The sequence below is a fragment of the Ochotona curzoniae genome, unplaced genomic scaffold (assembly GCF_017591425.1).
Source record: "Ochotona curzoniae isolate NIBS_2020 unplaced genomic scaffold, NIBS_Ocur_1.0 contig_3819, whole genome shotgun sequence".
Lineage (NCBI taxonomy): Eukaryota > Metazoa > Chordata > Mammalia > Lagomorpha > Ochotonidae > Ochotona > Ochotona curzoniae.
The window spans coordinates 1,947,137-1,960,508 of NW_024466004.1; the positions used below are offsets into that span (position 1 = coordinate 1,947,137).

The 13,372-nt window shown below is 49.7% G+C and overlaps 1 protein-coding gene across 3 annotated transcripts in view; it reads right to left on the reverse strand.

Annotated features, from left to right (window-relative positions):
* Positions 1-4,511: 4,511 nt before the first annotated feature.
* FKBP5 (FKBP prolyl isomerase 5) overlaps positions 4,512-13,372 on the reverse strand; it is a 118,170-nt gene continuing 109,309 nt past the window's right edge. For all 3 annotated transcript variants that reach the window (XM_040983242.1, XM_040983244.1, XM_040983245.1), the window contains 3 exons: positions 11,860-12,045; positions 8,106-8,345; positions 4,512-6,847 (listed from right to left, as the gene is read on the reverse strand). In XM_040983242.1, the coding sequence (XP_040839176.1) occupies positions 6,740-6,847; positions 8,106-8,345; positions 11,860-12,045 (534 nt within the window). In that variant the 3' untranslated portion in view covers positions 4,512-6,739. The remainder of the gene's footprint in view (positions 6,848-8,105; positions 8,346-11,859; positions 12,046-13,372) is intronic.

Sequence of the window (13,372 nt, forward strand, 5' to 3'; positions counted from 1 at the left end):
AAATTCGAGTACCAGAACAGAGTGTGGGTTGGGCCAGGTTTGGTCGCAACACATACCAGTGCACATTACGGAAAGCCAAGGTGAGGTGAGCCATACCAGATGTGGCTGCAGCATCAAAGCAGCACATGTGAAAACCAGGGAGGGAGGGGGCAAAGCCAGCGGGGGAATGTGGGCTCCCCTCCTGGATAGCCACTCCCACTGGAGAGCTTCAGTTGGGATGGGGGCAGACCAGACGAGGCAGGGCTACAACACCTGTGGGCCTCATGTAAGCTAGATCAGGGAAAAGCCAGGCTGGGCTGTTTCCTGGTGCAAGCATAAATCAGAGTGGGTGAGGGTTGGTTGGGCTTTGCTGTAGCATCAGCTGGTAGAGGATGGCTCTGGGGGCTAAATCTGTCAAGTTAAACTCCAGAACCACCTGGAAAGGGCATAATCCAGGAATAGGAGTGGCCTAGGAGGGAAATAGTGGGCACCTCCCTCTTGGGTTGCACTCCCACTGGAGAGCATGAAATCCAGGATAGGGGCAAGGGTGGCTAGACAGAAAGGCACCCGCCAGTATGTGTGTGGGCTGGATAGTCTGGCTGGTTGGGTTGAACTAGGCTTCAATGCCCAATGACATGTATGAGAGCTAAATGGGATGTGGGACAGACTGAACAAGTCTGCAGTGCATAGTGGCAACCCTGGGAATCAGGGTAGGGGGCAGGCTTGCGGGGGAGTCACCCCAACTAGGCTACAGCTCCCACTGGCTTGCGTGAGGGCCGAGTATGAAGTGGGTAGGATCAGGCTAGACTGCTCGCGTGGAAGACGGGGCTGGAAACAGAACTGACTCAGCAATTGCAACTACCAGCATGTGCATAAGCTGATTGGGGAGACAGATTGTGCCGGATCCTGTACTGGCAAGCACACACAATAATCAGGTCTGGGATCACCTCAGACAAAGATTCTTTTTTTTTTTTTTCAAGACGAAGTTTCTTTGGAGATCCCTCCAACTGAACTGCTGATCTCAGAACCCCAACCAAGAAGAGACTATGTCAGCCAGTGGATTCTGAAGAGATTTCATAGTGCTTGGAATGGCGAGATTGGCAGGAATTTAGAACTGTTGAACTATAAAAACTGCATGAGCAGGTCCCTTAGAGCATACCCCACATCAGGTACCTGGGATGGGTGGGAGGCTGGGTGGGGCTTCTCCCTTTGTTTCTTCCCTGACCCCAGATACAGAAAAAAAAAAAAAAAAGGTGTTAGTGTGGAAACAATGGTCTTACCCACTTTCCTGTAACCCTTGACTCTTTGTGCCCTAATCAACTATGTAAGATTATATATTTAAAAAAGTGGGTAAAGGTGCTTGCTTCAGCAGCAGCCTATAGACTAAAATGTGGGCCAAGGTCTTGAACAGACTTTGCTTCGGAGATGACCAATAGACCTACTTCGTCGGGGAGAGCAATCAAAACGCGTGGAGACACAGCCTCATACCCAGAGAAAGGTAACTACTGAATCCAGCCACAGGGGTGGGCACTGGACCTGGCAGCCGAGGTGCCTGCCTTCCACGTTGGCATGCTTACACTGGAGTCCTGGCTCTTGCTTGGCCCCAGCTTCTTGCTGATGGGCACCCTAGGAGACAGGAAGTGATGGGAGACTTGGATGGAGCTCTGGGTGTTTGGTTTCGCTTCCTCCTGGCCCAGCATCAGTTGCTATGGGTCCATCTGGGGAGTCAACCACCAATGGGAGTGCTCCTATCTGTTTTCCTTTCACAGAAAAATAAATACATAAAATAAATATAGCTTAGAAGACCTCAACAGCACGAAATTGACAAGGACTCATGACAGGGTGCTGAGATCGGAGCCCTTGTGCACCAGCAGCAGTGGAGGGGTCGGGGATATGCCAGAATGTAGCTGCCTTGGAAATCCTCTCATGGCCCCTCAAAATGTAAACCGTGACACATGAGAAGGGACTCAGCAGTTCTTTTGTGGACACACGGATGTCCACAAAGGGTGGGGAGCAGGGCCTCACAGGAATACCTGTATCATGCTGATGACCATGCAGCACTGCCCAGTAGCCACAGGGTTAACCAGCATGAGATCTGCTGACAGACAGGTGTGAAGGCCAACGGTGACAGTCAGACAAATGATGGTGGTTGGATGGGGAGGTAGCTATAGATGTGTGCGAGATAGGTAGATGATCCAAGCAGATGCTGGATGCTGGATTCGGTTCTGGATTGCTCACAGGTAGATGAGACATACGAACACACAGGTGACAGGCAGATGAGAGCCACAGGTGAGGGATGACGTAGATTTAGATGCTAGAGGATACGTGATGATGCAGACGCGACACAGGTAGCTGTAGGTGGTTGGGGAGATGACAGGTTTGTAGACGTAAGGAAGTTCTGACAGCACCACAACCCGGAGTGTCTGGTCATCACCCTGCTGAGATGGCCCAGTCTGAGACAGGTCCTGTGTGGCAGTGCGTTCATGGGGGAATCAGAGGAGAGTGCTGCGGCGGTTGCAGGGGCTCAGGGGAGAGGGAAGTGGGGACCTTTGTGAGCTGGGGAAGGTGGCCGGGACCATGGCTCTACTCAGTGCCCACGTGTGCAGGTTCCAATGGCTAGCATGGCAGGTTCTGTTAATTTTTTCCATAACTAAAAATTTTTGAAAACCTAAAATAAATGTTGGCAATTATTATTTTATAGACGAAGAGGCAGGTCCCAGGAGGGAGGAAATGAATGAACTAAATTACTTCCTGTCCACAGGGAGCCACACCTGACCTAGGCCTCCGGGCAGCTCACGTGGGCGTGGTGTGGAGGCACCAGGATGCCAGAGGCAGGCAGAGACGCCAGCGACCTGCCCACAAGCAGCTTTCTTTGTTGGTTGGCTGGCCAGGCCTGTGGGGAACAGCCATGTTTGGAGCACATGGCATCTACAGGTCTCATTTAAAAAATTAAAATTTATTTGAAAGACACACACACACACACACACACACACACACTCTTTCATCCACTGGTTCACTCCCCTGCAATAATAGCCAGGCCTGGGCCAGGCTGAAGCCCAGAGCCTGGAACTCCAGCTGGGTCTCCCAAGTGGGTGGCTGGGATGCGAGTGCTTGGGCCGTCCTCTGCTGTGTTGCAGGCACATTAGTGGAGCTGGGTAAGTGTAGAACAGCAGGGACTTGAACTGGTTCTCCCATGTGGAATGTTGGCCTAACACAGTGCACCACTCATGCCTGCCCATGTTTAGGCAGACTTTGGTATGCACAAGTGGTTTATGTTTTTTTTTTTTTTACTTATTTTTATTACAAAGTCAGATGTACAGAGAAGAGGAGAGACAGAGAGGATCTTCTGTCCGATGATTCACTCCTCAAGTGACTGCAACAACCAGTGCTGTGCCGATCTGAAGCTGGGAACCAGGAACCTCTTTCGGGTCTCCCACGCGGGCGCAGGGTCCCAAAGCTTTGGACTGTCCTCGACTGCTTTCCCAGGTTACAAGCAGGGAGCTGGATGGGAAGTGGAGCTGCCGGGATTAGAACCGGCATCCATATGGGATCCCGGCATGTTCAAGGCGAGGACTTATAGCCGCTAGGCCATGGCACTGGACCCAGTTTGTTTTTAAACTGAAAATATTGGGTGTCTCCAGTGTGGCCATGTGGTTGTGAGCACATAGAATGCATGATCATGGAGTCACGCACTTTGTCAATATGCTCCCCGAATCTTCATTGCTGACCACAGAGAGAGGTAGATGAGAGAGCTTCCATTGCGGGTTCACTCCCCAGATGGCCACAGTGGTCAAAGCTGGGACAGTCTGAAGCCAGGAGCTTCCTTTGGGTTTCCCACATGGGTGCAGGGGTCCAAGCATTTGAGCCATCCCCTGCTGTTTTGCCAGGCACATCAGCAGGGAGCAGCTGAGACTTGAATTGGCATCCATGTGGGATACTGACATGGTGGAAGGTGGTTTTTTCTGCTATGCTACAGCACTGGCCCTTAGAGAATGTCTCCTCCCTTTTTTGTTCTGGGCTAACACAGCCAGGTTGAGATCTGTTGTTCTGAAGATGTTGTTCTAGGCACATTCTGTTAGTGACTGCTGCCCAAATGTATAAGCAGCCAGTTGATGGAAAAAATACTCCTTTTTCAAGTCCTCAGTTCCCAGATGATGGCCACACTAAAAAGGGTCATGGCCACATACAGCCTATCCGTGGCACACTGTACTCTACGCGTTCCCAAAGACAAGGCCATCACAGAGTTCATCACTGGGCCCTGCATGATGACTCAACCGGCCAATCCTCCACCTCTGAGTGCTGGGATCTCATATGGGCACCGATTCATGTCCCGACTGCTCTACTTCCCATCCAGCTACCTGCTTATGGCCTGGGAAAGTAGCGAAGGATGGCTTAAAGCCTTGGGACCCTGCACCCGAACGGGAGACCCGGAAGAAGGTGCTGGCTTGTGGCTTTGGATTAGCTCAGCTCAGGCCATTGCGGCCACTTGGGAAGTGAACCAGCGCATGAAAGATCTTTCCATCTCTCCTTTCTGTATAATCTGCCTTTCCAATAAAATAACTGCAAACCACTCTTGCTTTTCTGTTGATCTGGTTTACTCTAATGAACACACTACCAGACTGCCTTCAAGCTGCTACTGACTTCGGGTGACACACCCTGTCCCGCTGATTTGGGGGTGTCATCAGGACAGAGCAGACTGATGCCGGCTCCAGCCAGTTTTCTCACATCTCACTTCTTCAAGTTGGCCCCCACCACTGTTTTCCAGCCCAAAATAACTTTTCCTGAAGACCGTTTAAGCAAAACCAAGAACAATGGGGGATCATGTTTTGTTTTTCTGGATTTACTTAAGGAACACACACAGAAAAATGCGTGTAAATGATTTTGAACAAAAAAATGTTCTGAATTCATCATTGGCTGATTCACCTCTCCGTGGGCAGTCTGGAAGCTGACTCATGCATCTGGCGGTCTCTATAGATATGTTTGTGATTCCAGATTTGCTCTAGGAATAGATGACCCTTCTTTCCTTGGGTGGTGACAAGTTCCTGGTCCTCCTCTGCCCCAAGCCATGCATGCCCTCTTGGGAGACAAGGGGATGGGGCCTGGACTGGTCTAATATTTGCAATTATTTTCTTATAACCTGCAGAAGGCTAACTTCCCGTCTTGGTCTCACTGGAGTTTGGCACTGTTGCAAATCCTGAACAGTTAAGCAAAACCCATTTTGGCTTTTCCATGTTTCTAAGACAAGACTGGGCCTTTTGAAGAAATCACCGCATGAGAGAAAGTGTAGGTGGCATCAAAGGCAGAAACTCAGAATTTAATCTGATTTGTTATGGAGAACTGTCTGTATAAAAGGAAATGACTTTGAATTTTGGGGTGAAGATTGGTCCTAACCTAACAATGGGTGTTTTGTTAAAAACTGCCATAAAAATAAATGCTACTCTAAAATGCAAATGCCAGTGTTCTTTAGGACTGAATGGTGTGAGCTGCTCCAGGCTTATGCAAATATTTCCTTGGCCAAATGCACCCCTAGTGAGGGCTTCTCAGACTGGGTGGGGATCGGTTCACCTGTGAGGACTGAAGCTCCACCACAGGCGGGGTGGGCTGCTGACTTCCCTGAGAGCAACGCCTGAGAACTTCCTAAGACGCACCAGCCTGGGAAGCTGCTGCAGACCTTCCTTCAACCCACCAGGATGGAGACACCATCAGAATGGGCAGATCCAGCATCAGTGTCTCTACAAGCCGCAGGTAAAACCCACAGGAGAGTAGCTGCTGCCTTCTTGACCCCCACATATTTTGTTTTTCAAAGTTTAAAGCCACTTAGTAACCTCTGCTTAGGAGCCAGTGACTGAAGAGACAGAAGGTGCCGCCAAGGTCCCAGTGTGATTCCGTCCCCTCCAGGCCAACCCACGGCAGAACAGGAGTCCAAGGCACCAACAGCCAGGATGAGAACCGAGGAAGAGAAGCCGGGGCAGGAGTGGGATGGCAGGAAGGACCTGACAGAAATGGAGGAGCAAGCAAAAGCATGATCTGGAGGCTCTTCACGCACGGCCCGCCACCTCAGGACCCCAGAACTGCTCGTAACGCTGACTGAAGGGGGGCCTGGGATGGACGGAACTAACCTCGCCTGTGAGGGGAGGCAGGCTGAGAGGGGGCTGAGCTGGCAGCCAGCGAGTGGCTGCTTCCAGGTCTGTGACACTGCTGCGGGGTGAAGGAAATCCCCCTGTGCCTTAGGGTACCAGCATGGCAGGTGGCATCCACTGTACCTCAGTCTTTTAGAAACCGAGACCCCACTCCCTGCCCCCATGTATAGAAAAGACAAAGTTCAGCGAGTCTCTCTCTCTCTTTTTTTTTTTTTAAGATTAAATTTCGTTGTAAAACCAAACGGTCCTAAATGGTTAGGATTATCATAAGGGACCCTACATCAGCTATGGAAAACGGACGTAAGCTGCGATGGGCTGGACGTGGGCTGCTGCCTCAATCTCCATACCAGCAGCCACTGCCGTTCTCTTCCTCCGGGAGTGGTCCCACACCACCTCTCAGGGGACCCACGGGGCAGCCGCAGGATGGCTCTGTGTGTGTGTGTGTGTTTGGGGGTGGGGGGAGGTGAAGGGTGTGGAGAAGCTACTGGTTTTCCATGTGCTCCCAGAATCACATAGACTAAAGCAAATTTGACATTAAACACTGTTTAGTCCTGAGTTGGGTGACCGTCATGGAGGAGGGGCCGAGTTCACTAGGACTCTTTGCCCTCCTTGGCGCGGCGTCATACATGGCCTGTGGGTTTCTCTTCTCCCATCACTTGACTTCCGGCTGCTCTTTCGCTGGCGGCCCCTTCTGAAGTCTTCTTGCCCATTGCTCTGTTGGCCTCTTCCTGAGGAAGAAATCAGAAACCATGAGGGCCCGAGCAGAAAGCAGTGAAATAAACTGTTCATCGAGTCCCAGGTGAAAGGGTATGGCAAAGATCTATGGGCTACCTCGTTGGGTGGGTTGGAGACAAGCCCCTGACGCTGGTATTGAGCAAGTGCTTGTCTTTGGGTGAACTGACTAGCCTGCTAGGACAAGCGTTTGGCTTGCACCCATCACTGGCGAGGCTGGGTTCCACGCTTGCCTCTGGCTCTGGACTCGTGCCTCTCACTCTGAAGAGCCTGAGACCGCAGTGACGAGTTAGGTGACTAGGGCTCTGCCACCCACTTTGGGGGGAACCTGGACTGAGTTCCTAGCTGCTGGCCCCGGCCCTGTCCCAGCCCTGGCCCCTTATGCACATCTGGAGAGTGAACTAGCAGACGGGAGCTCTCTTTCTGTCTCAACCAAAAATTATTATTATTATTATTATTATTATTTTACTAAAATGACTAGCTTGTTGGTCCCAGCAGGATGGCTCAATGATTAAATCATTACCTGCAAGTGCTGGGATCTAATATGGATGCCAGTTTGTGTCCCAGCTGCTCTACTTCCTTTCTATCTCCCTGTTTGTGGCCTGGGAAAGCAGTTGAGGATGGCCTAAAGCCTTTGGGACCCTGCACCCCTGTGGGAGACCCAGATGAAGCTCCTGGATCCTGGCCTTGGATCGACTAAGCTCCAGCCATTACAGCTATTTGGGGAGTGAACCAGTGGATGGAAGATCTTTCTCTGTTTCTCCTTTTCTCTGTAAATCTGCTCTGCCTTTCCAATAAAAAGAAATAAATCTTTAAAATGACTAGCTTGCTAAGTGGAACTCATTGATGAAGCACGAAGCGGCTCAGACCAGGGAAGAAGGTCCTGCAGGGAGGCCAACTCCTCCTGTAGGCTCGCCGCCCCTGTCATGCTTGCCCTCGACGCAGGGAGAACAAGGGAGTACTACGATCTTTCAGGTGAGACAGTCTGAAGAGTTTTTAAGCAGCACAAGCTTTGGTAGGGAGAGTGCTTCCTCTGTGACCTGCGTGGACCTGCCAGGACCTCCCATCCTGTAACTTTGCAAAGTGGCGTGCTGTCCCTCAACCTCCGGTTCTGCACCAGCCTCTAGTAGATGGGATGTGAACTGACCCTGCTCCTGTGCCTCTCTGGTCGTCTGCCCATCTCCATCTCCCATCCTGAACTTTCTCAGAGCACACACCGAAGGGGCAGGGAGTGCTCCCGATTCCCACACACACCTTGGCGTCCTGCTCTGCGAACTTCTTGAACATGTTGGCGTAGATCCTGCGGTCCCGCTCGTTGTGCTCCTTCGCCTTCCGCTGGCACGTGGAGATCTGCAGCCGTGCAGCCTTGTTCTGGGGGTTCACCTCCAGCACTTTCTCAAAGTCACCCTTGGCTGACTCAAATTCATTCATGAGTAGCTGGGCTTCACCCCTCCTGTACAAGCCTTTCTCGTTGGCACTGTCCAGTCCGAGGGCCTGGGAACAGAAAGCGCATATTTTAGAAGGGCTGAAGGTAACCCTTCGTGTTGGTAGGAATCTTAAAAAGGAATTCAATAGTTCTCTGGCCAAAAGAATTAGGCAAGATGAAAAAAACGGCCTCAAGATAATTGTATATCACTGATTAAAAAATGGATGTAGTTACTTTCTGCCTTGAATGCAGTTTTTAGAAAAATTGCAAAGATGTTTGGAAAAAAAGAAAAAGAAAATGATTAAATCCTTACCTGCAAGTGCTGGGATCTAATATGGATGGCAGTTTGTGTCCCAGCTGCTCTACTTCCTTTCTATCTCCCTGCTTGTGGCCTGGGAAAGCAGTCGAGAATGGCCCAAAGCCTTGGGATCCTGAACCCATGTGGGAGACCCAGATGAAGCTCCTGGATCCTGGCCTTGGGAGAACTTTTTGTTTCTCCTTTTCTCTGTAAATCTGCTCTGCCTTTCCAATAAAAAGAAATAAATCTTTAAAATGACTAGCTTGCTAAGTGGAACTCATTGATGAAGCACGAAGCGGCTCAGACCAGGGAACAAGGTCCTGCAGGGAGGCCAACTCCTCCTGTAGGCTCGCCGCCCCTGTCGTGCTTGCCCGACGCAGGGAGGACAAGGGAGTACTACTACTTCTACCACAGGACAAAAGTAAACTGTGAAATGACAGAAACTTAACTTGCTCAATGTAGATGTAAATAAAACTAGCAAGTACTCAGGCTGCAATGTCAATCACTGGGGAAAGGACGAGTTCAACAGTGGCTAGTCATGATGGGACAGAAGAACTAAATTCTTGGGGCCAGAGCTGTGGCGCAGGAGGTTAAGCTCTGCCTGTGGTGCCAGCATCCCATGTGGGTGCCAGATTGTGTCCCAGCTGCTCTACTAGCTCCCTGCTTATGGCCTGGAAAGGCAGTGGGGGATGGCTTAAGGTCTTGCCTCAAGTACCCACATGGGAGACGTGAAGGAAGCTCCTGGCTTTAGATAGGCTCAGCTCTGGCTGTTATGACCCATGGGGGAGTGAACCAGCAGACGGAAGATTCTCTCTCTTTTTCCTTCTGTCTGTGTTTCTCTGCCTTTTAAATAAAAATAAATCTTTTTAAAAAAGAGATACATTCTTACTTCACATCATAAACACCAAAATTAATTCCAGACCAATTATATTTACATGTTAACAAGGGTTTTTAAAATTTAATTTAAATTGTATTTGAAAGACAGAGAGATAGTAATAGAGACAGAAAGATCTTTAACCTGTTGGTTCAATTGTAAACACCCACAAAACCAGGTTTAGATCAGCACAAAACCAGGAGCCAGGAACTCAAGCTGGGTCTCCCATGTAGGGTAGGAATTCAAGTACTTGGGCCACCAGCTGCTGCCTTCCAGGGCGCCCATTAGCAGCAGACTAGATTGGAAGTAGAGTGACCAGGATTCAAACCAGGCCCTCTGACAGGGTGTCCCAAGCAGTGCCATAACTTCTGTGCCATGTCTGTAACAGGGATAGCATAGGGAAGACTTTTTCAATTAGAACGGAAAGGACAGACTTATTATGCAAACAGTAAAACATTCTTTACTGAAAAAGGTACAGTCGCAAAGTTCAATAAGAGAGTGCGGGCTCCCCATTGCAGATGAAAAGGTAAGAGTGTTAACGGACAACCACCTCACACACCAAGGGAGACAACTGCCTCACACAAGAAGCTGCTCAGTTCACGGGAGACATACAAATGACTAAGAGGAAGATGTGATTCAGTTGCTGGGTGGTGCATCCCATCTCATATCAAAGCGCACGGATGGGAGTTCTGGCCTTGTTTCCAACTCAGCTTTCCGCTAACGCACACCCTGGGAGGCAGGCGGTGATGGCTGTAACGCGTGGCTCACTGCCACCTACATGGGAGTTCCCAATTCAGTTTCATTTGGTCCAGCCCTGGATGTTGTGGGCTATTGGGAAGTGAACCAAGTAACTGGAAGCTTTCTCTTTCTTTTCACCTTTCAAATAAATAACTAACAACAATAACAACAGAATTTTTTTTAAAGAAAAGATTTGCAACCTTACTAGTAGCCAAGACATAAAAAATGAATGTAAGAATGTTTTTTGTGGCCATTAACACCAACAAAAAGGAAAACCAGTGATATTCAATAATAACATATATTAAACATTTTAATGTTTATGTCTTTTGAACAAGCGTGTCCACTTGGAGAAATTTATCCTATGAAAACAATCCCAAGAGTAAGCAAAGAGGATGCTCTGTGATGGCAATATTAGAAGCCTGTCAAGCTACCAAGGGGATGGGCTAAACAACTTATGACAAATGCTTAGAATTCATTAGGAACCTAAAGACAATGAGGGGAGCTGGATAAGACTGGTCAGGTGCAGAAAGATGTTGTTTCTTTCTCTCTTTCTCTTTTATTAAATATTTGTTTTTATTGGAAAGGCAGATAAGATTTACAGAAAGGAGAGACAGAAAAAACATCTTCTATCCACTGTCTCACTCCCCAAATAGCTGCAACAGCCAGAGCTGAGCTGATCCCAAGCCAGGAGCTTCTTCTGGGTCTCCCACAGGAGTGCAGGGTCCCAAGGCTTTGGACTGTCTCCTGCTGCTTTCCCAGGCCACAGGCAGGAAGTTTGACTGGAAGTGGAGCAGCTGGGACATGAACTGTCACCCACGTGGGATCCTGGACATGCACACAGGAGTCCGAGGACCCAAGCTGTTCTCTGCTGCTTTCCCAGGACATAAACAGAACACTAGATCAGAAATGGAGCAGCTGGGACAAAAACCATGGCCCACATGGGAAGCTGGCACTGTAGGCAGAGGCCTAGTCTACTGCACTACAGCACTGGCAAAGACTTATACATATTCTTAATTAGTGAATTAAATACTATAATAATAAAAAGCTAACCTGCATCAATCTTTTAAATGAGCAGTTGCATTTTGCCGTGTGAAAGACAGGCACCTGCCCCTTTATCAAGACTTATTCCTGGGCCCGGCGCGATAGCGTAATGGTTAAGGTCCTTGCCTTGAATGTGCCGGGATCCCATACGGGTGCCGGTTCTAATCCTGGCAACGCCACTTTCCATCCAGCTCCCTGCTTGTGGACTGGGAAAGCAGTTGAAGACAGCCCAAAGCCTTGGGACCCTGCATCTGTGTGGGGGACCTGGAAAGAAGTTCTTGGCTCCTGGCTTCAGATTGGCACAGCACCGGTTGTTGCAGCCACTTGAGGAGTGAATCATCAGACGGAAGCTCTGTCTCTCCTCCTCTCTGTACATCTGCCTTTCCAATAAAACAAATAAGTCTTAAAAAAAAGAGACTTATTCCTAATACATTATGATAGTCTGAGTACCAGCAAAGTCAGTACTACAAGTCTTTCTGGATTTCCCAATTGATAGTGAAAAACAATTCCAAACTGACCAACAAATAAAGCAAAATGGAAACCTTCCCAACAACTGGCTAAGAGGATGGGGAAGATCATCACTTAAAAAGCCAGGGGGTCTAAAGCCCATTCCCATCTTTCCGCTCCTTACCTTATCGCAACACTCGACAGCTTTGGTGTACTCTCTCAGCTTCAGGTAGCACATGGCCAGGTTCAGAAAGGCGGCCAGCAGAAACGATTCTGAAGCTTTGGATTCCTTTTCTGATAAGCCATATTCCATCTCTAGCCAGGACACTATCTTTCCATACTGGATCACCGCCTGCAGGTACTTGCCTCCCTAGGAGAAAAAAGCTGTTAAGTTCTTTCTGTGTTGCACTCTGGAGTGGTGCAACCATGGCCTTGAGTCAGTAAACCATACCCTCCAATCAACACCATCCCTCCAGTAAGCCCTGGAACGGGTGCTTCTTTCTGCCCCTTCCCTACCTCTCAGAAGCTCCAGCGGCCCACTTCTTGCCCTGGCGCTGCCCAGTGTGGGCTCTTGGAGGGCCACGCCGTCCAGGCAGCAGTAGGCCCTAAGCTTTTGGGCTACCAGCTTCGGTGCTAACATGTGTCAGTCTTTATAAAGGAGGGTGACACTCCCAGGCCCCACCTCTGGTGTGGATGGTGGGGATGGCACTTCTCTCTTTGCCCCTGCCTTTAAACAGCATAAGGTAAATACTACATTGTGGCAAGTTCCAGTCCCAAACACAGTAACCCTCAGTTACTGAAATCGGTGTCAGCCGCAAACACTGAGTTCTGTCACTTGTAGACCGAAAGCCTCTCCAGGCAGCGTACAGAAAGGGGTGTGGCTGGACCTGCAAGCACTTCACTGAGGCAGGGAAGTAGTGTGTGGTGGAGGCTTCCTTTCATGGTAAGAGCAATCCGAGTGGCAAAACGGGGAGTACAGGTGGAGGCTCCGTTTCAGGTAGGCAAACCCCAATGAACAGGCGGTAGAGAAGAGCCACATATGTCAGGACATCGAGGTCAGCGTTTATGTGATGGGTACTGTGAACCAGGAGGGTAGTCTTCATCACAAAGCACTGACCACACCTCGACCCCACACACTGCAGCCCTCACCCAGAGATGGAGCAGCAAGGACAAGGACATACAGCAGGTCTAGAAGAGTATTCCCGGGACACAGGCTAAGCCTGCAGGATGGAAGCCCTGAGGATGGTTTCTGGTGAGGATGGAGCAGACGTGCTTCGCAGAGGGCCTGGGTCTGTGCTAAGGCACGTGGTCAGGAAGGGGAAGATTCTCTCAGCCCATTAGTGTGGCTTCAGGCAGGCACGAGGAGGGCAGCCATGCCATCAGCCGATTATCCTCTCTGTCTCAGAAATGTGACATCAATGATTTCTAAGACTATGAAACCACGGGTTGGGGTTGTGGTGCAGCACATTAAGTTGCGACCTGCAAAGCTGGCATTCCACAATGCAGTGCTGGTTTCAGCCCTGGATGCTCTGCTTTTTTTTTTTCCTTCTTTCTTTGGATACTCCACTTCCCATCCAGCTTCCTGTTAATGAGCCTGGGAAAGCAATGGATGATGGCCTAAGGACTTGAAACCCTGCACCCATGTAGGAGACCAGGACAGACTTGGCTCTGGTTTGGTCCAACCCTGACTGCTGAGG